This window comes from Rissa tridactyla, chromosome 1 (genome assembly GCF_028500815.1).
Source record: "Rissa tridactyla isolate bRisTri1 chromosome 1, bRisTri1.patW.cur.20221130, whole genome shotgun sequence".
Taxonomy (NCBI): Eukaryota; Metazoa; Chordata; class Aves; order Charadriiformes; family Laridae; genus Rissa; species Rissa tridactyla.
In genome coordinates, this window is record NC_071466.1 from 137,648,845 (window position 1) to 137,675,068 (window position 26,224).

The following is a 26,224-nucleotide window of genomic DNA, read 5'->3' on the forward strand; positions in this document are numbered from 1 at the left end:
AGGGGAGTGATGTGGGGAAAGATGAACATTGTGCAGTATATATGTACATTCTATCGTAACGCATAAAAAAAAAAATAAGGTAGCATAATCAAGGTTACATGGAATTTTTCATTACGTCACTTTTAAGAGCTTAACTTTGCAATTTTAGTATCATTTTTCAAATTTAGGGTATTTTGATTTGTTTTAAAGGCAAGGATGCTTATAAGTTTCATATGATATCTTAGAGTATAACTGTAGAGGGAGAAAATACAAAGTTTTTGTTTGGTTTTTTTTGGGGGGGGTGCAACTGACAGTCTTGATGAAGACCACATGCATAGTAAATTCTCTTTGTCTTGGGTTCTTAGCACTTTGTAAATTATAAAATGTTACTAGTATGTAAGGTTACAAAGTATGAGAGCTGAATCGTATAGCACGGGATAGAGGAGAAAACATGCATCTTCTCCCAGATAGGGAACTGGATTTCATATTTTAGGTGCCAAATTTTATTTTCAGTTACCTTTATTTTCAGTTGGGTTTAGATGTTGAATTTGGATATTGGAAATATCCTGTAGCTTGCATATTTCAGGCTCTTCCTATGCACCTAAATTTTCTAAAAGTATCCACTGCAGTCACTAGTTTTAAGGGTGCTGTGTTCAGCCCCAACGTTCTCAAAATGACCTAGAGGTAATGATTGTTTCAACTTTAACCTTGGTATTTGCAAGCAAGCCCTTTACACGATCAATTTGTTTATGCAGTAAATCCAGACTTTGTTACTGCTTCTCAGAGACCTTTGCATCTGAGAGACCTGTTTCCTACAGTGATTATCCCTAGCGTGGCAAATATTAAATGTGGAAGGGACAGGGGTTTTAGTCTCACACGGTCCCTTTGAACAATGAAGCAAACAACCTATCACTACATGATTAGGTATTTTTCTTTGATAATCTGACTGTGATTTCTTTAAGACCTGTTTCAAGCTTATAGGTAACTTACTTATTGGGTGTTTGCAGTGTGGTGGTGGGAAAGGAGGACTTCTGAAAATAGACGTATTTCAGAGACAACAGGGTGTGAGAGAGCACCAGTAAAACCTGTTTATCCTTAAAACCATAATTTCATGAAATTGTGTTCTTACATTTCTATTTCATACTCTCTTGTTTTGGTTTACTTTGTGTGTGTTTGTTTGTATGTGGGTGTAGGAAAGGGGGTATGCAGACTAAAATATTATATGAGAAACTGAGAAAATCCTCTGCCAGTGTCTTTGTGGCACAGAATTTTTCTAAAGTCAAGAATAAGAAGAAATGTTGATTTACACAGATGCTTGAGTGGAATTATCATGCTGCAGCTACCACACCTACTGTTGTAACATGTATGGCATCTTTTGTAAAGCCAAGTACTGTCTGTGAATATTACTTAAATGAACTTTATAATCATTACCCTTTTTATTTTAGAAGCTTTATTTTCAAAAAGGCAAGGATCAATATGCATATTAAGTGAAACTTACCAATTAAAGCATACGCATGTATAAACATGCACAAAATACAGAGACAGAAGGCAAACAGTTTATCGCATGAATACTAGAAATTTTACTTAAGTTTTCTGTGCTTATGAAAAAAGTATTCATTATATCTTTTTCAGTAATGAAAATACTGGTATATTTTGACAGTCTTCAGAAATGGTTATATAATGGCTATGATTGCTAAGGTAGCTAGTTAATCATTGACGAGCTGTAATGATTAAGCAGCTGTAGTTTACTAGTAGTGTTTGAAAGTACAAAAGGGTATGCAATTTAATAGTTAAAACAATAAGCAATTTGTTTATATTTCACAATCTGTTAGGTTGTTATTAGATACATTCAGCTAAAAAGACTACTGAATTTTAAAGATTTACTGTAAACGTGGAAAAGTATGGTGCAATTTGGGCAATACCAGACGCGCTGCTCAAAGAGCTGTTGCCATGTTCAGAGTTCAGCTGTCAAGCCTTTCCTTTGTTTTCCTGTCAAATAATACCTATTTTGTTTCAAGATAGACTTCAGTGTTCACTTAATCTTTTAAAAATAGTTGTGCTGGATGAAGAAGTCCTACTTGGAGAGATGTACGTGAGTCAGTAGGGAACTTGAAGTAGTGTTGGGTACAAGGAGCCTGGTGCCTCTTGGAACCTCCCCAGCTATCCTGAGGCCAGGATACATATCTACAGAGGAATATAATGTTTCTGGACTGGGAACAACTGTTTTAGCCTGGGAGAACTTCATGAAGAGCACACTGGAGGAGCAGTGCTTGTACGCTCTGCCATTCCTTTCTTCCTTTTTTGTTGGTGGCTCCCTAGGGAGACAAATTTGGTAGTCTCCTTCGGATTGCCAGAGGACAGTTGTTGTTGTTCTCACCTATCATTAGAAAAACAATTTACGTCAAGGTTTGTTTACTCTTTTCCCTCACTACAAAATAGACGTGTCACAGGAATAGCAATTTAACTTTGTTTTCACAAATAAAATACATAAAAGTGATTTCTCATTTCTCAACTGGAGTACATTATCTTCCAGTTACATCAGGGATATCAGGTGCACAATGTCATGTCTTGGACTCTGTTAGATAACTAACAGCAAACAGCAGTTAATTCCAGGTGTTACTGAGCTGCCTCATGCTGCCTCATGTTCAAGCTGCCTCAACAGAGCAATTGTACAAAGATGTTCAAGATTGAAAGTACTGGCAGAGAATAACAGATGATGATAACTAGAAATGCTTGCGGTTGATTCTTTTTCTTCCTTTGTGAATGTAATGTTTTGTAAATGCATGCTGCATCTGCAAAATTACTCTCCATCTTGAGTCTTCATGAGATTGGAAGCATTGCTCTGAATAAATGCAGATGGTTTAGCAATAAAGTCTTTGTCAGATAATCCACTATAATCTGTGCTGTTTTCCTTTGTTGTGTGACCATACATTCCTAAAGCATTAGGCTGATTTTTTATTTTTAAGTAGTTTTTTATTTAGAGTTCTCATCCATAGAATTTCTGATATTTTTTTTCTTCAGTAACTATGGTCATGTATGTTACAGTATGAAATGCAGATATTTCTTACTGTTTTTTCAGGTTACCAGCTGGTCGGATTTATAAGAGAAACGAAGGTTGTTCTACGAGACAGGACAACCGTTGAGCTTTAAAAGTGACAATTGGAATTTATTTTACAAAATACTTTCAGATTATGGAAATTTTGTAGGGGCTATAACTGATAGCAATTACACTTCAGTCTTCTATGTGAAAGAAGTTATTTTGTTTCAGTTTTCCAATATAATGACATTGTAAAATAATTAGGCATTACAGTCAGTGTTGCTTGGATGGTCTTAAAATAAAAAGCTGCATCGACATCTCAACTGATCCCTTCAGAAAGAAGTTGAGATGTGCATGACAACTCTTGTATTGCTTATAAATATTCTATTACAGTACTGGCAATCTGGCATAATGTCCTAATGAGTATTTAATGTATCAAACTGGAAAACTTAATTTGACTGTTATTTTTAAATACAGCCAAGCTGTGAATAGTGATAGAGTAGCAATGTCATACATCCAAGAAAAATCAACAGTAACATATCTGTCTGTAACTGGTGTTAGAAATTGTGGATAAATTCCCATTCTTAGTCTCCTAGATAGTCTTATTTGCTACATCATACCTTGTCTAGTTAATACTATCCTGTTACAAAGAAATTGGTCAAATAGATCTTTACTAAGGGTCCTTGTAGTATGAGGTGATGTATTAGCAATAGTGACAGCATCTGGTTTTTTTCCTGCTCAAGGGAGAGTGGATTTTATCTAGTTTGGCTTGATATTTAAAGATCTGATTCTTATAATTTGTGATTCCTTTCAGTCTTCAGCCTTCAGAACTGTATATTGTATTTGGCTTAGTTTTAATAGTCAAAGTACAGTGAACCTTCTGAAAACTTTGTCATCTCAGTTATGCTGGACAGATCCTGAAATCTTCAGTGTTTACTTTCATAAAGAGCTCCGTTTCAGTGTGTGAACTGAGTAAAATGAATAGAAGCTCTGGATTTTACTGTGTGTTTGTGTCTGCTACTCCTTTAGTTCTGTCCTTCCAGGTACATGGTAAGCTATTACACTGGGGAAATAAATCTGTATCGTTGCTCTACAATGCTATTTGGGTTGAAAAAAAAAAATGTGCCACAAACTAAATACTATAATAGCATTGTTTTCGTGAATTGCCGGAAGGATAATCTAACTAGACGCTGTTTCAGTAAACTCTTCTTTTTAGCCTTGACATATTCTCTTACAAAAAAACCCAGGTACAACGGTGCACAGAGCTGTAATAAATTGCCCAAGGATATATAAAACATACTACTTTGTTCTAATCATCAGAGTTTATGATTACACTACAATTTCAATCTCCTCTTGTACCTGAGCGGTTAGCATTTTTATGCCTATTCACTTTGATAAAAATGAATAATGGGTGCATAAAATGTGCAAATACAGCCATTTGGTATCGCAGTTAAAAAATTTGGGTACTCTGAAAATCAAAGGAAAGTTTTGACAAGTCTAATGTGTGTACTTTAAATAACATTGATTAGCTGGAAGGATGCAAATTGTAGAATAGAAAGCCATATGTAATACAGATTATTTTTTTTAAATTGTTTTTTTTTGCCTTATAGTCGTGTAATGAACACATTGGAAAACACGACAGGAGGGATATATGTGCACCATTGGTTTTCCTGAAATAGCAGAAAGAAACAGCAGCGTGCACTGATAAGTGCACCTGAAAAATAAATAATTTAAAAACTATGTGCATATTGCAGGTTGTTACAAACATAACTTTTAATCTTCTTTAGAGTAGGTCATTCTGCCCTCAGTTACATCTGTATAATACCATGTAAAGCAAGTATAATTGAAGACAGCCCTTTGCCAGCAGCCTGGGGATAAAAGGCTTGACTGTAGATATCTTGCCTCAAAACATTTTGAAGGGTTTTTAATATCTTTTGTCTTTAGTGTGTAAAGCAGTAGTCATCACTTTGTATTACTTTTTACTGTACCCTTTTTGTCAGTTACATAGCCAAAAAAATATGCTTTTTCTCTAGAATAAATGCCTGATATTCATAGAATGAATCTGTCACAGATTATCAAAGAAAAGGATTGATTCCTTAATATAAAATGTTTAGTGTCATAGAAATGAAACTAGCTGGTATTTGAAACTTCAGATAACATCAAGGAAGATCTTTTTTGTTATCATAACATAGCGCTTTTATTGTAAAACCAGCATTTGTATATCCCCGTGTAACCAGTTAATGGCAGTTTCAAGCTTCACAATAAACTGCAGCGAACACGTGTTCTTTGGAAAGGCCAGCGTTGAGCGGTAACCACAGTAACAGTCAGAGCTTCTCTAAATGTCCATGCATATTCATTGCATGGACAAGACTGCAGCAGGATGTGTTTGTGCGTGTACTGAGTATAACGCAAGTGTTAGTTACTTGTTGTAAAAGATGAGTTTCTTTTAGCAGAATTATATATATGCAGCAGTAGTAACATTCTGCAGTACATTTATTAATTCCTTACCTGACAAGTCAATAGGAGAAGAATTAAAATTTGTGACATTTTCTTAGGAATCTGTGCTGTTACTCAAAGTTGATGACACTGGTGGCCAGTTTTGAAGGCAACTTTACCATCTTATTTCACTGTAGGAAATAAAACTAACTCTAGGAATTACAGATACATTGGATTGTATATGCTGGAGCGCTCTTGCTGAAGATGTTCTTTGAGCAAAGTAGGTTAAAAAGTATTAGTTTGGTCCACTTCTACAAAGATTTTAGTATAAGACAGTATTTTGTTCTCTGCAGTGTCATAAGACCTATCAAACAAATCTGAAAGAGATGAGAACAGAGGACCAAATCAACATATCTAAAGCTGTTAGATAAGGTGAGCAAAGACTGCTCAAACATAATATGTATGCATATTGATTTTTGTTATTTTTCTATAAATTTTGATGGGAAGTGCATAATGCCTGCTATAGGAACACAATACGTAACTTTTATCAGCAAAGGAGAGAAAACAACAGTCTACTGATTGATCTTGTCATAACTTTAATACATATTGAAGTATTTTGGGTTTGTTTTTTTTTTCTCTGTCCTGTTGATGATTCATGTTGTATAAAGCTTATGGAGCAACAGAATGTTGTACAATATTTCAGTTTTGGATTTGAATTCGTGTATTCAGTGTGCTGCAACTGATTCAAATATTAAAAAAAAATTCTGGTATTTTAAATACAGGATTTTAATCTTTTTTTAATTGTTCTTTCACTAGCGTAAAGAAGTTTGAGTGACTGCTCTATTTGATCAAAATGGTGGACACTGAAAACCAGCTCTATCCCCTTACTCCCTTGGAGGAGGATGATATAGGCAGCCCTTTATCTGGAGAGTTCCTACAAGGTATGGAGAACATTCAAGACCTCTCTCAGTCTCTAGGTGATGACAGCTCTGGAGCTTTAAGTTTAACAGAGTTCCAGTCACTTGGAAATGGTCCAGGATCTGATGGATCAGTTATTACAGGTAAGAGAGTTTTGATTTACCATAAAACTTTCTTTTATAAATACATAGTGATAGAAATGAAAAAATTCTTAATGCAATGATTTTTATTTATGACTGACACTAGAAATATATAAGCTGATTATAGCATAGTCTTAAAATAGTCAATGCTGTAGTTAACTTATTAGACAAATGTCACTGAAAAATTACTGTACCATAAAGTCGCTGTTTGAAATTATCACTAGTGTCAGCACATTTTTCAAAATAACTTTTTAAAATGACTATTACTAGCAAAGAAGTTACTATGTATTGTAGTCATTTAGGAAGTCCCAATATTGCACTAAAGGATTTCCCCATCTTTTAAAGTTTCTTGAGATCACGTAAATTTGAAAAGTATTGTGAAATGTTTGCCAGAATCTAACCCTTAAAAGGTCACCTAGAATTCCAGTATCTTTTAGCATACTGATGTTTTGAACATGCTGGTTTCTCCCCCTTCTCAAGGGTAGCTTTGTTCAGCTAATGACTCTACCCTGGTTAAAGTAATGGTCTCCGGGTGCTAATACATTACATAGTCTTTAGTCAAAAGAGCTTTGTGAGAGGCTTGCTTTGAGAGATCAAAATGTAAATAATTGAAGTGGTATGGGACACTGCAATAATGTCGGTAAGGTATTCCTTTTGAAACTGTGGTTTTACAAATCTTTTAGCAGTAGAGCCATTTTAAGCAGTTTGTGATTAACTTTCTGGTTGTTTTACATTATGTTGTGGTTTGGGGGTTTCTTACTTTAAATTGATTCCCAGGCTGTGATCACGATTTTATCTTACAAAAACTGCACTAATACTACTGAGGTGTGCCTCTGTGCTAAACTGGTTGAAAGGAATAATGTGAATTTCGAATGGAAAAGGGAGACCTGCCTCTTGTCACTATTGCTCAGAGGAATGTTTGTAGAAATATGATTTGGGTCACTTTCGGTTGCAGATCTCGCCTTGTACAGGAAGAGTTATTACGTGATGGGTTTATAACGTAATCCTTCTGAGACATGAGGTTTTTTTAATTATTTGTGCGTATATGCGTACAAGTCCTCCAATAATTTAGATCAGCTTCTACTCTCACCTTCTAATTTGATTATTCAGTGCTCATTGCAAAATGTTCTGGTTTTACTGGTAGAGAGGATGGAAAATGTAAATGTTTAAGTCTCAAATTCCATAAGGCAAGTAAAAAGAAATGGGAGTCGTACTATTAAAAAAAAAAAAACTGGGCTTTAGGCTGTTCTTGGTGACTGATGCCTGTGGGCATGGCAGTGCTGGCAATGCAGACTCTGAGTTCTACGCCAAGGTTTTTTCCAACATAATACTTGCTGACCTACATTCATGAGTGTTTCTTAATCTTTCTGTTAAAATGACACACCCATTAATTTGCTAAAGTCTTGTGGTGCAAGTTGCGAGATGAAAGATAAAAGAAATTCTGGCCTCAGAAAATATTTTCCTCAAATAAGGTGGAAATATTAATTGAAACGATTAAGGTTGGAATGTGTTAGTTCTGTAACATGTTCATCTAGTAGTAAAATGTATAGAGTTTATTTCATTGTACAACGATTCAGAAATGCTTTTCCCATTATAATCAAAAGGTAAACTATCTGAGAAATTGCTGGATTAGCTTAGAAGCAGACATTTGTGTTACCTTCCTTTTAATATCTGTTCAGCCTTTCTACTGATGTACGGGATCATGCTTTCACTTTGAGAAAATTGTTTAGAAAGAGAAGTTGTCTAACTGCTTTTTAGGCCTCAGTTTAGACCAGCATTTAAAACTATGAGTAGCTCTTCAAAAGTCAAGGGGACGTTAAGTGTATCTTAAGGGTGAGCTAGAAATGTGTCTCTTGTCATACCATAGCAATAGATCTGATGCTCAATGTTGTTGTGGCACAAGAGATGGAAGATGTAACAGCAAGATGAGCTATTAGTAATCTTTCTGGAAAGAGCAAGTGACAGGTTGAATGGATATTGTGATACACACTTAAAGTCATGGGGGGGTTCTATTTCATTGTGTGTTTTTGGGGTTGGGGTTTTTTTTGGTTTTCCTGTTTTATATTTTGTACCATTTGTCTTGAGCAATAGATACATGTTGAATTTTTCAATTTCAAATTTATGTTATTTGCGAAGACAGTATATAGGCATTTTTAAGGTTAAGAAAATTTCCTGAATTTAAAAGAAATATTAATTCAGTACTTTTTAGTTACTTGTATTAAGTTATGGGATAAAAAAAAGAAAAAAATCACGTTTGTATCAAATTGAGAAACATTTGAAAAAATCAAAGTCAAAAATGGAATACGGGAAAATCCAAAAGAGCTTGTTTTTTTCCTGTTTTGTGTGGTGCATATTTATTGAATGCTCAAGAATCATTATCACCCTTCTAGTTCTTGTTATCAGGGTTACTTTGGTAAGGCTTTTTGTTTGTTGACATTGTATGTCTCATCATGATTAGCAGGGTACACCCTGTATGTTGTGTGTGTTTGCATTGTTAATATAAATATTATTTTTCAAACATTTATGTCCAAATTATTAGTTCACTTAATGACTATTAACTCATGATTATTTTGTAGGATAAGCTCATTTTAATGTGGATTTAGTATAGAAATGGTATCAACCTTGATAGTATAGTATTTATGAAGTGTTCCTTTTTCTTTTAGACACCCTTTCACCAGCATCCAGTCCTTCATCCATTAATTTTGCCACAGCTCCAGGTAGCATAGATGAATCACCCAGTGGAGCATTAAACATTGAATGTAGAATTTGTGGGGATAAAGCCTCAGGCTACCATTACGGAGTACATGCTTGTGAAGGTTGTAAGGTACAGTCGTAATTTTCTTTTTAAGAACCTAAATCATGTTGCTTTATTTACAGGGTTATATGAAGATAAACATTTGTTACATAATTGTAATGGCTAGAATTATATTAATTAAGCATTTATTTAAATAATAAACCGATCTGTGATCTTTTTTCTGAAATAAATTGTTCAGGTACCATAACTGGATACCATAACTCAATACCAGACCTTCATCAAGCAGGGGCAATTAGCAATGATAATTTTAATGCTGCTTTTCTGGATATAGTTAGTTAAACACTAAAACAACTTAAAACACTGAACTGTGACTAAAAGTCAAAGCCTACTTGCTCCACTAGTGTTTTATTTGTGTTGGGAGTATGGCTGTGAGAAGCACGTGAGTTTGCTACGTTTCCATTGTACCAGTAACAAATCCTGAATTTCTCATCTCCACCACATTCTGCCTGAATCACTTAGTATTGCACCTCTTGTAGTTTTGGGGCCAGTGCACGTCTCTGGGGCAAATTAATGTTATCATTCATGTATAATTTTTGGGATGCTATGGCCCAGGAATTAGGAGATTCTTTTCTTTTTCCTCCTAATGTTTTAGTTTTCCTTTTTTTATTTTTTTTTTCCTAAATGATAATGTAAGGTGAGAGAAATAATTGTGTATGTGTACATTTTTCTCTCATACTCAGTGTCAGAAGATGATAATTCAAATATAAATCTTACAGAGTAATGCTAGAATGTCTATTAGAGATGGGGAGCCAGTTCATAGTCCAATGTGTCCCACAGTCTAAATGACATGTTATTATGTCGCATGAAGGAAAATGTTGCAATGTCTCTAAAAAATGTTGCTAACCCTATGATTTCGTAGTATGATACAGCATTACATTGCAGTATCAAGACATCACGGTAAGATCTGTTGTTACAGGCTTTTCTGTAATGCTAATTTTTGTGTCTTTGGCTTTTTCTATACACTGTGCTGTGTTTTCATACCCCTCACATCTGCTGCATGAAGAAAAGATGTGTTAAATCTGTGTGTTTGTGTGACTTACGCATATGAAAGATGAAGGTTGTTTCTGAGGAAGGACGCTGAGAGAACGCATACAAAAGCAGTGTGTGACTGTTTTACTTAATCCTTAAGAGCAAATCTACTCAGGTACTCTGGACTCTTGGTCTTCTCCCAAGAAAGAGGACTGAGAGCTACTCCCTCCTTTCATGTTTCCTATTCTGTATGTGCCTTCATGCACACGACTTCACTGGGTAGTGCAGGAGATTCTTACCTTTGGACAGGTTATACTTTGCATAGTGTTTTGGTAGTGACATCAATAAACAACAAAAGAAAAAAAACCCCAATATGATTGAAGTTTAGTAATCAACATTCTTTAAGGTTACATATTGTTTTCTCAACCTTTTTATAGGGTTTTTTTAGAAGAACAATTCGATTAAAACTCATCTATGATAAATGTGATCGCAACTGCAAAATTCAGAAAAAAAATCGTAATAAGTGCCAATACTGTCGTTTCCAAAAGTGCCTTTCGGTTGGAATGTCACATAATGGTAGGTAAGAGTGCCCTTAATAATTTGCTTGTTCCTGCCCAGGGTCTGCTTCTAGAAGCAGGCATTTGGATAGCTTTTTAACTTGCACATAGGAGTTAAACCTCAGATTCTTACAGTATAGATTGTGGCGGGGGGACACCAGTTTATCTAACGAGTAGTTAATGTAATTGATACGCAGCTGCCAAATGTACTTTTATGAGCTTTACACAACTGTGCTGGATGGCTGTTTGCCCATATGAATGTTCATTTAGTTGCTTTCTTCACCCAGAACTTTGGCACCATTAGTCCCATTGAAACAAGTTTCAATACTGGAAGAATTCTGATGAAGGGCATTGTAAAGGAGTAGGAGGAGAACAACTAGCTTATTGTGGGGAAAGTGACGTAGGACAGAAATCTGTAGGAAACCAGACTTCATTATTTTTCAGGTTACAGTGCAACAGCTCTTGTGCAGATGGTTCAGGGAGTGTGGGGGGAGGGCAAACATCTGTGCTGACTGTGGAACAGGAATCTAGTAGGTTGCTTGTTAAACGGAATGGTAAAAATTCAGAGCGTTTAGATATCCACTTTAAAAATTATGTTATTGTTTATATTAATGATTTAAGATAAGGCTGGTACACCTGTGGCTTACAGGCCAATTTCAACCCACAGGGCAGTTTTATGCATAGTATGTAGCTTGCTAAGAAACTTTGGTAAAGAGGGAGAAGCCAAGCCATGAGAAAGCACATTTTGGTTGGCCAGATGACAGCAGTTTGCTTTCCCTGTGTAGGTCTGATAGTGTCAAGGCTGAACTCGGGAGCAGGTGCAATTTGGGAGTCGGTGAAAAGTAGGTGAAAATGCTGGGCTAGGTGAAAAGCTGTGGGTTAGGAGAAGAATTTCCTAAGGAAACTATGCAGACAAGATAGCTTGGGTGGGGACGTGGTTGGGGAAACTGCCTATGGCATTGTAGTCTAGAGTTCTAGCAAGAGATGTTTGAAGGGTTGACTTTCTGGTTCTGGGGAAGTCTGGCTCCCTTGTGGCGAGCCTTGGCTGAGATTAAGGTCCATTGCGAGACAGTTGATAGTCTCTGCAAGAATGGTGATAAACTTCATGAAGCAGCAGACTTAGGAAGAGTGTGCCAGCCAACAAAGTAACATCTCAGGAGCGGGAGTTGAGCAGGAAGCTATGCTGGTTGGCAGGAATTAACATTCAGTTGAAGCTGTTTCTTCTTACTAAAACACTGTGGTCACCTGTGCTCAAGCTGAAGGGAGTAGCAGTTTTACTGCAGCAAACACATGGGAGGCAGTGGGGGAAGGAGATGGCTGCTAACTTGCAGGCAATAACTTCTCAGGAAAAGAGCTGGAACTAGATTTACAGCCATGACCTTAAAACTGTAAGTTTTGGTTTAGAGCAAATATTCTTCCACTTTTCCAATAGACCCATGGCCAGATTCTGAACAGGCGTTCCATCTTGGACTTCCGCTGAAGTCCAAAAGTGTATTTCATGTCATGTCTAGAGTGACCTCCTTATGTCATGAGACACCTCCTTATGTCATAAGAAAATTCCTTCCGCGTGTTGAAGGGCTAATTCTGCACATGCTCTGAATTGCTCAGTCTAAGCAGTGAGATTCTATCCTCTCACTGGAGGTGAGAGGACATCGCTGAAATGTGGTAAGAGTAACCAGCTGTATTAGCAACCTTAAAAGCTTGCACAGCATCAGAGCGTAAAGGCCCTTTTAAAATGGGACTGGTTTCGTTTTAAACTGAAGCTAAGAAGCATGTGGACATGCCTATTTTATTGCTAAATGGCAGGACAACTTGCCCAAGAACTGGGAGACCTCCATACCTAGTGGTGTTTCAAACTCGTGTCTCCTGCCTCTCCAAAGAATATCCTAATGACTAGACTGGATACTCAAACTCTGTTCTCATCCTCTCCAGTCTCGAAGGTCTAATTTATTGAAAAAAAGACACATAAAATGCTGGGTCTAGGAGGAGGTTTTGTTGACTTTGAGCATAAATCCAGGTCTCTGTGCTGTTTTGTTCTCCCTAGACAGTACAGATATGTTGAACTGAACATTCAGTGCTTAGAGAACTAAATGCCCCAGCAGGTTCAGAATCAGCAATGGGATTTGGGCCCAACTCTGTTGCAGTGTTTCCTGCAGAGTAACTCCCCAGGCAGCTCTCCAGCCAGCGTGTGTGTTCTCTGCCAAGCTCCTGACATGAGTTTACTCATTTTTTTTAGAATTCCCAAGGTGGACTTTGAGTTTCATGTTGGGAGTTGTAGAACATAATAAGACAAGAACAGAATACAGCTACTTAGGTAACGTAGAAGGAAAAAGGCATGCATTCTAGCTCACTGCAGATACCAGTTTGTGTTCTGAAACATCTGATTACCTTCAGTTTAGCATATTGGCTTATAATTAGTCACTGATTATGTTGGAAAGGATGAGATTTTTTCACTCTTGAATTTATCATAATAAAGATACTACCTCTACCTCAGTTTTTCTAGTCGGAAAGTCTTACTTATCTAATTGGCAACAGTAAAAGGCATAGGTTTTTATTTAACTTACATTTGTTTTACAATTATATCTTCCCATCAGCAATACGTTTTGGACGAATGCCAAGGTCTGAGAAAGCCAAGTTGAAAGCAGAAATTCTAACAGGTGAAAATTATGTCGAAGATTCAGAAATGGCAGATCTTAAATCACTTGCCAAAAGAATTCATGATGCTTACCTGAAAAACTTCAATATGAACAAGGTTAAAGCCAGAATCATCCTTGCAGGGAAAACTAATAACAATCCAGTAAGTACTTTTGCTATAACTTTAAAGTAAATCTGACACGTACATAAGGTGATTATAATAATTTGTTAAACTCTTAAGCAAATCTGTTAGAAAATAAATATCATGCTAATATAGGCATGAAATATGCAAAAAGAATACCTGTAGTAAATATGGTTTCTTCTAGTCGCTATCAGAATAATAGGAAGCTTTAGGAAAATCATGTGATTAACTTGTAAATGGAAGCTTATAACCTTATATTATAGTACACACAAGGGAAAGAAAATTAGTTCTTAAGGAAAAAAAAAAAGTGATATCTGAATGTAAATACTTCTTGGTAGGAGTGGGGAAAATGGTTCAAAATTAATTTCCTATTATGAAAGTGAAAAAAAAAAAAAGTTACAATGGGGTTTTTTGCCACAAGCTCCAGGATAAATACTGTTCTTTTCTATGGTGTACAGGAGCTCTGTATGACTTTTGTTTTAATCACAACAATATTCATGGCAGAAGGGGAAAGAACAATTGAGTTTGTAATTCTTTGTTTACAGTTCTGGCCATTTCCTCACCCAGCCTTTGTGGTCTTTACTGTATGGCTACTTTGAAAGGGAGAAGCAAGCAAGGTTGTGAGGACACATATGCTGTAGAGGTCACTTTTCTTTCAGGATAACTTAGTGAAGGTCTTACACCAAATAGTGAATGTTCTCTAAGAATTTTTACTTACGGTACTTAGGTCATACTAGTTAATATGTATTGTGTAATATTTCCTAGTTGCACAACATCTTTGAGATTTAACTCTGAGCCATACTGTTTTGAGAATTGGGAACAATTTTCCTAAAAATGATTGAGTATGGTAAGAAAAACATCATTAGACAATGAAAAGCTGGGCTGTCTAATGCTGTCAGCTGCTTTTTGCTTTGTAGTGCATGAGATAGTATAACCATTATAAGGACTGACTTATTTCACTTTATGCATATTTTTTTAAATTCTGTTGTGACTTATGTTAATTATATGTAGAAGATAAAACTGTTGGTAAAATAAGATACTTAATATCAGTAAAAATTTGCAGGGAAGAGGTTTTATATATGCCATAATAAAAACCATGTAACGATGGGGATAAGTGTTATAAAAATTGTAAAGCAAGCTGTCTTCTGAATTTTGGAATTTGGGCTATTATAGTCTAGTCTAGCCAAGCATACAGGCTTCTACATTAAAAGAGAAGCATATGAATAATCCCAGTCTCTTTCACTGGATTAAAGAGATGCTTCAAATTAAGCACAGGCTTAAGCATTTTTAGGGGTACAAGCTGACATAAGCCTACAGTAAATACCATGTTTTAACACCTTACCAAGTACGTATCTGCATAAAGTCCTTTCAAGCTTGTTACCGCATGTCAAAATCATAAGTTAAAATATATATTGGACATGTGAGGATTCTAGATCACTTCATCCTAATTTTTGTGTTCACACTTATGTGATCAAGGCTCTCAGATTACAGTCATCCAATTGACAGAGCAGTAGTGGCTTGCACATCTCTCAGTGAATTTACAAGTAAAAATTAAGGAGGAATTAGACCTAGTATATTATAAACAGGCTGCTTCCTCATTCTTCAAAATGCAGGAAAGAAAAGAGGGTTTTTAATCTATTTCCTCATCTCTTGGGAAAACAGACATTTTAATTTTCTTTTGACTTTTTAACAGAAAAAAAATGAGGTAATGTTGTTGGTAATCCACCTGTTCCTGAACAATGCATTAACAGCTGATTTCAGTGAATCCTAATTCTTGGCACCACTCTAACTCATTTCTACATGAACTAGCATTTTTCGTGGTGACAAGGTATCATTTTTAAATTTAAATGGTCCTTGGCCATGCTTGTTTTCTGCATAGTGAAATGACGATAAATTCCAGAAAGATTACAAGACAGCCTACTTCTTTTAAGGGGTTTAGAAATGTGGTGGGTCTATTGTTTTGCCATTTTCCGCTCATATCCACGTGCACGTAGGAAGTTCTGTTCGGTATAACTCTACGTACTGAAGTGAGATGGGATGTGTAGTTGCCGTAAACATTTAAAAAGTGGAAAACTGTGGGGAAACGAGCATGTCCGACAGTTTTCTAAGTGAAATGAGAGAACTGTATGAGTTTCTAACAGAACACCAAGTGTTCCTCATCATATATAATCTGAGATGAGCAAAACAGCACAGGCAAGCTGCTTTGCTTAGCATTTATGGAACTAGATTTATACAGCAGGGTCAATTGCTATGACTTTGATAGGCTGGGAAGCATTGGGCTTTGTTGTTTTCCTTTAGTGAATTTTCCTCTGATTACTGCTCTTCAGATATGTATCAAATTATTTTTAAGTTCTGACTGTTCTTAAGAAAGTCTGAGTGCTTTTTTTATATGATGTTTTAAGACACTGTCTTGTCACGCTGTAATGCATGTACCTTTTTAAATTAAGCGGGTTATGGAAAAGACCATGATCAAGACTGAATTTTATGTTGTCTGAGGTTCTAGTGGGATTCTGGGTTTAGAGATGACTTAACACTAACTGTAGCTAGAAAGATCAGCTGAATTTCTCAGGTAGATCAGCTGGGACACAGTCTATGAAAATCTGATAGTAAAACACAAGAGTAGTACAGGGTTCACATTCTTGTGCAAATCTGCTGTCCTATATTTAAATGACTGTCTGTATTCCCCCTAGGATACTTCAGGAAAGCTTCAGGATGTGCATCAAGTGTAGTTAGTTTAGGAATCGATAGGAGTGTAGGCAGAATAACCCGGACTTCTGGAGAAGGTAATACAAGTCTTTTGTGAACCTTCTGGGACTTGCTTGGAGATGGATATATGCATACTGAGCACAGTGCTTCTGGATCTTCGCTATAACTACTACATAAAACTGGATTAAAGATATGTCATACATATTTAGATTTTACTACTGTTGTTTGTAAAGCAGGCTTGTTCTTAGAAATTGCTGTTTGTAGTTCTGTAATACGTGGTTTCTCTTTATGCAGACATATGAGAGAACTCAAGGTGTATTGATAGTTGAAGACTGATTAGCGTGAAAGTTAAAGTTTATCAAAATTCCTGTTGTTTAGGAAACCAATGATTAATATCCATTATTTTGTAACTGAATTAGTATTTTTTCTCTGTAGCCATTTGTTATACATGATATGGATACCTTGTGTATGGCAGAGAAGACCCTCGTGGCAAAATTGGTAGCCAATGGAATTCAGAACAAGGAAGCGGAAGTTCGAATCTTCCACTGCTGCCAGTGTACGTCTGTAGAGACTGTCACAGAACTTACTGAATTTGCCAAATCTATCCCTGGCTTCTCCAGTCTTGACTTGAATGATCAAGTGACGCTGTTAAAATATGGAGTTCATGAAGCCATATTTGCCATGTTAGCATCTGTGATGAACAAGGATGGGATGCTGGTAGCCTATGGAAATGGTTTTATAACCCGGGAGTTCCTGAAAAGCCTGAGAAAGCCATTCTGTGATATAATGGAGCCAAAATTTGATTTTGCAATGAAATTTAATGCACTAGAATTGGATGACAGTGATATATCCCTTTTTGTTGCTGCCATCATTTGCTGTGGAGGTAAGCATTATATATTTGTTCTTTAAAGTAATAAATTTTAAAATTTTCTTCATGTGAATAAATAATTTTAATGAAAAAAGCTTATATACTTCTTGAAGATTCAATTCTACCACCAACAATGTCATATTCCCTTTTAGTATGTTTCATGGAAGATACTGTGTATCTGTTAACTGCCTTGATCCTGTGTTTTCCTTTGCAGAATTGTGGACCTGCTTGGAATTACTGTTTACCCTCGCTTAGAGAGGGTTCTGGTTACTCTCTGTTTTTAAAAGAAGAGTGTCGGTGGTTGTTTTGTTTGGGGTTTGGAGGATTATTTCTTTTTATGTGTAAGGCTGGGTTGGAGGCAGTATTTGTATCTGTGTGATGAGACTGGAGGCAGGTGCAGATTATAGCTTTGCTCGTCGTTGGCACTTGCTGATTGCATCATGTAATGAGTTCTGCACAAGTGCAAAGCTCTGTTGATGCACTTCCTGTGTTCTGATTTCAATATCACAGGCTGTTTTAAACAAACAGCTTACTTAGCTAATTAAAAAAAAAAATTAGCTGATGGTCTTTTTTTAAAATTATTTCATGGTGTCTAAGGATATGGTTTGGAATTGTGTGGGTTTTTTAAAATGCCTTTGTTTGAACTCTTTGTAAGTGAAGGAACACAAATGTAGTAATAATTTATAATCCTCCAGAAAGTAAGGACATTCATATTTAAGGTTAAATTCAAAACTATCCATAAGCATTTTGAGAAAGGGAAATAAAAGATCAAGAAAGTTCCAACAACTGCTCCCTCCTGCTTTTTTTTGCTTTCTGCCAAACTCTGAGGATGTTTCACTTCTTGTAACTCCTGAGGATGGAACATGGGAAGAGAGACACAATCTGTAGCCTTTCAAAAGCTTCAGGTACTAGTTTAGACAGCAAGTTCCCATCAAATCTTGAATTACTTTTGCACAATACATTGGTTTTTTGACATTTTCAAATGTCACAAGAGTTCTTTGCAGGCAAAATGTTTTGGGGTTGGGTTGGGTTTTTTTTCCCCCTCTATTCTTCTCCTTGGAACTAGCTTAAAGTTTCAAGAAGCGTGTTTAGTCTGTTGTCCCAGACTTCTTACAGAGAAAGTTTGATTTGGAAAGTGAAGGTATTACAGGACTGTAAGTAGTTGAAAATGAGATCATATACTAGAAAGAGTAAAACGTCCCTAATAGGTGTTTCTCTACATCCTGTCAATAACTTGTGCTATGGCAATATACATATGGGAACCTAGAGTGAAAGCCTGTTGTTTATGTCTTGCTGTATTGCTACGAAACTTCAGGAGCTCTCTAGAAATAGCCACATGCTTTTTTCCCAATCCTTACTGTTTGGATTCTGTTATCAGGACATACAGAATATAGAACTGGATTCCTAGGCTGGATGCTTATGCTAGTTTTGGGGGTGGGGTTTTTTTACTTTTGTAGCGTGGATTGCATGCTACAAAGTAGTAGTATGAAATGTCTCCTCAAATAACAGCGGGCATTGACAAAACTTTGGCTAGAGGGATAAGGAAGGCTACTATTTTTTTCTTCTTCTTTTCTTTTTTTTTAAAGATTCATTTTGAGCCTCAACATATAACATAAATATACACTGGAGCCTACAACACAGAATCTATAGTAGCCTACTTCAAAGAATAATTATAAAATTATGATGTTTATTCTTTTGTTTGTTTTGAGAACAGATCGTCCTGGTCTTGTAAACGTAGGATACATTGAAAAAATGCAGGAGAGCATTGTGCATGTACTGAAACTTCACTTGCAAACCAACCATCCTGATGATATCTTCCTCTTCCCGAAACTTCTCCAAAAAATGGCTGACCTCCGACAACTTGTCACAGAGCACGCCCAACTGGTTCAGATAATTAAGAAGACTGAATCTGATGCACATTTACACCCTTTACTACAGGAAATCTACAGGGATATGTATTAAGGATTTTTAGTATTTTTTTCCACAATATTTAAAGACAAGAGCAATACCAATAACAGATGGGAGCAAAACTACTTGCACAGTTATCTGCTGTTCACTCAGCCAGGAGCATGAAAAATCTAAAAACTGGGTAACTGGAGTGTTACACTTCTTTTGGTTTGGGATCTTTTGTCGTCTTTTGAAAGAGTTCTGCAGAAAAATGCTGATCGTAGTGCTCATGAAGTGTCTTACAATGGTTCTTTTATTGGGGAATTTGCAGATTGGTAAGGAGTACATATTTGTGTAATAAATCAGAATGTTAAGTAACAGAAATGAACAAAATTGTATTTCCTCTTGGCATAGTCAGTTTAGAATTAATATAACAGATTCAGCAGATTCTCTCCAGGTATATGCACGATCATAAAGATTATGCACTTTTGGCTAACGGTAATTTCTGAGAACCAACTAACACTTTTTCTTAAAGCAGTCAGTTTAGGTGTATCAAATGGTTGGATATTACTGTACATACACTTCTAAAAAATTTGAAAGACCTTTGATCCGCTGCTGCTTTAATTCCATGAATTGCAGTACAGCTTCGTAGAGTATTACATTGGTGTACCTGAGGATTAGCGTGTTTAAAAGATGGTTCTTTTATGAAATGAAATAAAATCTGAAGAGTTATCTAAAATACAGCAGAGATGCTCCATTCAGGTGTTTCTTGAAGAGTAAATGTGCTATAACGATGGAACCCTTTTTTCAAAAGTGCTTTGAGGAAATATGACAATGAGGAAAAAATGTATCATACCATGTGTTTTTTGGAGAAGTTGTAATAGCTCAAGATGCAGTTTTGCCTTAAAAGTACTATTTTGAATTAGCAAGAGCTTTGGAGAGACTGAAAAATCTGATCCTAGCCCAGAAAAAAGAATTTCAACTGCACAGCATTCTAGTGCAGTGAGAGCTTATTCTGAGGAAATGATAGTATAGGAAAGGCACCTTCTTCCTTGACAAGTATCTTGGCGGTATAGAGTTGTTTGGACCTGTTTACTTTTCTGACGAATACACTGTTTCATTTTTTCCAGTTACCCATTGGGATATATTTCTTTCTATTCCTTTTTAGGCCTTCTCCACAGAAATATTAGCTAGATTATTTCACCAAATTTTGTCGTTGTCCACACAGCCATAGTGGATAAGGTGACAGTATTACCAAGAACAGCATTTGTAGGTGTCCGTTGTGTAATATTATGAAAGAGAGCACAGTTGAAAGTTTATCGTGTTCCTGAGAGCAAGCTCTGATTTTACAGTAGTACTTACTACTGATGCAAAATAAGCCATAACAAAACTGGTTGACTTTGCCATTTTACAGGATCTTTTATCAGAGTACTACACAGAAGTGTTAGTTGCATGCAAACTTTGTGCTGTTTCTTTCTTTTTGATTGTTTTTTTTTTTTTTTTTTAATAGGGTAAATTCACGTTATTATTTCCTCATTTTACTATTTGTTTCATAACGCACAGATCTCAGGAGCCAATCTTAGCATTTTCACAATAGTTAAGCTTTCGGTGGCACAGGAGGACACTTTGTACTTGTTTTGTTGCAGCACGTTTGAAGACTTCAGAATCTTAAACCTTCACTGCAAGAATTCAGTAAGATCGATAAAGTGAGAACATCACACTGTGATTCTTATTTTAGTCACAACGTTTGTTTCTTTACTGGCCCGCTGGCGTGGCTAGACAGCAGAGAAATTACAGGTTTAAAAGCAATTTGGTATTTATCCAGGCAAGGGTCATTAGCAGAGGTTTTAGTGTCGGATATATTTAGTGTAAGATATTGAAGCACGGGCCTCAAATTTGGTGACCAGCTGAGGCAGGATAGAAACAATAAATGCATGTGCACAAAGCTCGCTCCCCTTCCCTGTCACCAGTCGGCAACAGGAAGAATAGGCCACACATTGCAGCCACTTCTAACACTTCATTAAGAGATTATTGGCCTCACCAGGAAACAGCAGATGAGAAATAGGTTGTCTTTCGTGTCTTACAGCACTACCTAGTATGCCCCCAGACACAACATGAGGATTTTTAGCAAGGACGCTGCTTTCTTCTTCAAGTCAGCCATGTTTCACGAAGGAACTGCATAAGACATTTAGCGTTGAAATAATTGATAGGCTCACTCCAAAAAATTTGTCAAAATATCAGCCATTCTGTGATGGCATACTGAAACGCTAATAGCCAACTGTTTGATCTTATAAAAGTTGTTTTCTCATTTGGTTCCCCCCCCCTCCCCCCCCCCCCCCCGCCCCAATCTCAGATTTATGCAAAGGGCAAATTTCAGAGTTGTGTTCCATAGTTTGGATGTACTGAAGTTTCTCAGGACAATCAGGCACAGTCAGTGTGGACAAAAAAGTATTTTTCCTGTTCTTGTTCTCAAAAGTGGTTAAAACACTTTACTGAAACTTTAAAAAAAGACCATGGAAAATCTAATGATAAATACTTAAATTCTCGGCAAAACTGTAAAGAAATGAAAACAGCATTAATCAGTGGAAGGCATAATGTTTAGCTATATTAGCAGCTGCTTTTAACAGATTCCTATTATCAACTTTAGGAAAGTGTGGAATTTGCATTTTTCCTGCTCCCGATCCGTTTTGTTTCGTTATTTGAAAACCCGCATTTTTTTTTACTAGTTCCTTAGACATGAAGGTTTTGATTTCTGTTTTAAATTAAATTGCAGACCTTTAATGAGGAAAAAAAAAAATAAATGGAAAGAACGCATCTCTGAATTACAGAAATAGGAACAAGATGTTAACATAGCCTAAAATTCTGGATCGATTCCACTGCTGCACCGTGCACGTGCCCACAGTCTCGTCAAAGAACGACACAGGGCAGAGAACTCACTTCCGGAGTGCTAATGGGCAAAAGACGTTTTTAATTTCTACAGTACGCTTTTAGCGAAGTACTTCAACTACTTCAGTAGATGACTACAGCAGGCTTTTGCCGATTAGATTTCAAAATGACTCAGTTTGTGTTAGGGGTTTGGTCTTTTTTAAGTTTGCAATCTGAACTAGTTTGAGAAATATTACTGAGGAGCCTTCAGCATCTCCACCTTGTACAGATCATCTAATATTTTAAAATACCCCTTCCATGGAGGGAAATAAAGTGATCAGATTTTAGGATTAAAAAAATCATTAAATATGTACTGGCTTGTCAGGTATAGTTTTGAACTGATTCTTGTCAACATAACTTATTTTACTATCATAGTGCTGAATAACTTTGGTTGGCAACCAGGTACCCACAAACAGCTTAAGACAAGAGACAACAGAGGGATAGAGAAAACTCCTAGGAAACACCGGTATGACTTAAATTTTCAACAAACCTGCAGCTTACTTATTTTTGAGGGTTGTTTGGGGCTTTTTAATTTATTTATTGGGGTGCCCTAGGTACTTTGATAAAGGAGAAGAATGGAGGGAAAAAAAAAAAAAAGGAAGGTTTTGTGTCAAACATTAGGGAAAACTGATGTTCACTTTTATCTCCTTCTTAAATATATTCTTTAAAGGTGTACTGTCTTCAGTGTAACCGCACACAATTGCCATTTTAAAAAAATCAGTTACTTTTTAACCTTTTTAAATTTCAGAGTCCCACTTTTATTCGAAACACAAACTGACAGACAATACATAGGAATGTCTTTCACTTACAGAAATTGAATCTTTCTTTGCGTTTAAAGAAATCTTTTTTTAATTTAACTGCCATTTCCATGTGCCCTTGTGCATTGGTTCTAGCCAGCTGCTAGAAAGCCGAAGTGTTGCCAAAGAGCGTATTTTTGCATTATTTCTGGCCCGCACAGATTTAGGAAATACCAGCAGTTGCACTAAGTCTGTTCTCATGAGAGAGCTAGCACAAGTTTGCAAATCAAAGAGCTTATAATAAGCATCTAAACATTTGTTTGTTTATTCAAACTGCTAAAACTTGGGGAGATTTATTCATCACGAGAGCTGGGTCACATACTGTTAAATTTGAATTTCCTCCCGATGTCTAACGGAAAGCCTGGACGACTCCTGCACCATCTCAGACAAAGCAGTGGGAGAAGATTACCCTGTAGCTGCCTGTACTGTGTCTGAAGAGAAACAATTTCAGCTCTGTCTCTCCGTAAAAGCATCCCCGTTAACTTAGTTGAAAATCTGCAACTGCATTTAACAAATGCATTTGCAGCTCTTGGGATATTGCTCGAGCATAAGGTCTTACAAATGACGGTCCTTCCCTGAAAACCTTAATCTTTTAGGAAATGTTGAAATGTAAGGTGTAGCGTGGTATCTGGTGCTCACTTCTCTCTCAAGTGCTTTCTTGATAATCAGTTGCATATAATTTTTTTTATCTGGGTGTAATCAGCTTTATTATCCTTCTTTTACTAGAGATTTAAATTATATGGGGGTTTGATCTAAGATTATGGATATTGTTATGTATTGTGGGATTTTTATTTTTTTTTAATTTAATGTAATACCATTTCTTCATGTTTCAATTTGTAAAATACAAGAATATAATTGCAAGGTATACGCTTTCACTAAATTATATTACAGAGGTGCTTTAAGAAAAATATGTAAATTATTTAATTTAAATATTTGTTTCGTACTTTATCTTGTGAACCCTTTTGTACAGTGTGGAAAGATTTACTTTTATGGGGTAAGGATGATGGGCCTGAAGTCAAAGACAAACTGCTATTTATTCCTGTCTGGCCTTTATTATTGTATCATTTGTGAAGAAGTATCACAAATTCTGCAACTTGTCAGTGTTTGGTATTGACAATTGTAACACAATTTTAAAATATATTTTCACAGAGAACATAGACTTCCTTTTATTTCATTTTAATAAAAGTAAGTCTAGGTGAGGAAGAGCTGTAATCCCAAAATCAAGTTAATATTTCTAACGTTTTAACTCAAATTCTCCCAACATGAAAGATGGTTTATAGAACTAAGTAAGTTCTTCTTTGCTTTACAGCATGGTAGTTAGGTTTTCCTTAAAAGTCTGAACAGAGAGCTAAAAAGAGATACATTCTCGTGGTACTCTGATATTTCCTGAGGAACTGACTTGTGGCTTCCTAGGAATAACAATGTGTATTCAGGATTATTTCCCGCTGCCTGCACTGAGGTTAATCTGCAGTTTTTAAAGACTTATTTTAAAATATATAATTTGGCAGTGCAAAACAAAATGTTGAAATGCCATTACTGCCTTTTCTGTAGGAGTGTTCCCTTTATGATTTTAAGTAGAGATGAATTCGGAATCTGTTCATAGGGATTCTGTGTCCTTTGATTCAGGTGTGACAATCTGTGCCTACAGCATTCCTGCTAACGAATCTTGATATAGGAACTAAGGTGAATTGCCTTTTTAAAAGTGTACCTTTTATTTTGCTGCAGTCAAAACATAGCATCTAGTACAAGTGTGGTACATTACAAATGTTCCAGCAGTGATTTATACTTGCCTCACTTTATTTGTGATAAAATTTTAGTTCCCCAAATTGCTGCAAATTGAAATTTTCACTTGATCGGTGTCACCATACAGGTATACTGTCTACTAAGATGTTTGTGTCATATTTGTAAAACCTCTGGTAACCTACAGCTACTTTTTTTCTCAATTTCATAGGCAGCAATGAAAGATCCCTGTGAGAGGTACTAGCAGATACGCCACTTTACACTGTAAACATGTGATACAAATTCATTGTTAACTAAACCCAACCTAGGGCAAGGGTATTTCCTCTTTTGTGTTATGTGCTTACAGATTTTTTTTAAAGTATTTTTCAGCTTCTGAAGCTGTTTCGGGTGTTGGTTTGGGTTGTTTGTTTGTTTTTTTTCTTGAACGCCTTTATTGCGTTAGTCAATCTTGTCCGATTCCATTGCAAGGATGTTTCAAAACAGAATTCCTATTGCAAGGACCTCAAATTTCAGATGAGTTGCCTCTGCCCAGGGGATAGGCTGCGTGCACAAAAGAGATTAAGCTGATTACAGGCTGGGCCTTAAATAAGGACTGCAAGATGGGGCATAAGGTACTTAAGGTTGGTTTTGAGTATTTTGGTATGTTTTCTCAGGTTGGATACGCAGGTACAGTAATCTCTACTGGGGAGAAGACACCAGCCTTATGATCAATGCAAGAAGTTTCATGGCATTCTTTACACTTGAAAGAAAAAAATAATGGTGGTATGGGAAAAATCCTGACCAACCGAAATGTTGGCAACGTGCAAGTACTGCATTCTGCTCCTACTGCGTAGGAGTGCAGTATAATCATTCGGAATCTGTTTGTGACGTGCACCAGGCACTCAGAAGGTTAGCAAATCTTCTGGTGGATGATTTGCGTGCAAGTGACCACGTAGAGTGCTGTTCGAATCCACCCTTGGTTACCTCTGGTACATTCGGATCCTCCAGGTACATCCTCCAGGCCTTCACGGAGACACGGAGACACAACGCCTTTTGCCCTCCTGTTAGTAACGGGGCTGTTGGCGGTGCCCTGTGCGTGTGGAGGCAGGTACCCGGGGCGCTCACCAGCAGCGCCCAGTTCAGCAGAGGGTGACTGAGCGGACTCCTGGGGTTGTCCTGCTGGTGGCAATTGGGCAGGTAGCGGGAGGGAGCTGCTCCTGAGCAAAGCGTTCATCCCTCTCCCCTGGGAAATGGATCCCGTGGCATAGGTGGATATAATAAATTCTTTACTGTGAGGGTGGTGAGGCACTGGCACAGGTTGCCCAGAGGAGCTGTGGATGCCCCATCCCTGGAAGTGTTCAAGGCCAGGCTGGATGGGGCTTTGAGCAGCCTGGTCTAGTGGGAGGTGTCCCTGCCCATGGCAGGGGTGTGGAACTAGATGGTCTTTAAGGTCCCTTCCCACCTGAACCATTCTGTGATTTGATGTGAAGCCACGGCTCCATCTCCATAGCCAAAAATACTTTCCTCTGGTTTCAGGAGTGGAAGAACATTTATGGCTTTAGTTATTTCTTTAGTAATAACAAATCTAATCCAGGTTTTAATATGACGGATTTTAACAGGAACACCCCTCTTAACTGTTTGACAAAGTCTCTTTTATCAGCTTTTTGGACAGGCTGCGTTTCATATTGCTCCTGC

At 36.8% G+C, this 26,224-nt stretch overlaps 1 protein-coding gene across 7 annotated transcripts in view; it reads left to right on the forward strand.

Moving 5' to 3' along the window:
- Positions 1–24,661, forward strand: part of PPARA (peroxisome proliferator activated receptor alpha) — a 41,885-nt gene extending 17,224 nt beyond the window's left edge. For 3 of the 7 annotated variants that reach the window (XM_054218838.1, XM_054218830.1, XM_054218823.1), the window contains exons 4-10: positions 6,269–6,513; positions 9,174–9,334; positions 10,732–10,870; positions 11,637–11,693; positions 13,446–13,648; positions 16,769–17,216; positions 18,916–24,661. In XM_054218838.1, the coding sequence (XP_054074813.1) occupies positions 6,306–6,513; positions 9,174–9,334; positions 10,732–10,870; positions 11,637–11,693; positions 13,446–13,648; positions 16,769–17,216; positions 18,916–19,163 (1,464 nt within the window). In that variant the 5' untranslated portion in view covers positions 6,269–6,305 and the 3' untranslated portion in view covers positions 19,164–24,661. Of the gene's footprint in view, positions 1–5,805; positions 5,885–6,268; positions 6,514–9,173; positions 9,335–10,731; positions 10,871–11,636; positions 11,694–13,445; positions 13,649–16,768; positions 17,217–18,915 lie in introns of those variants that run through there. The other 4 variants (XM_054218847.1, XM_054218864.1, XM_054218855.1 and 1 more) reach the window with 4 other exon arrangements.
- Positions 24,662–26,224: the final 1,563 nt, after the last annotated feature.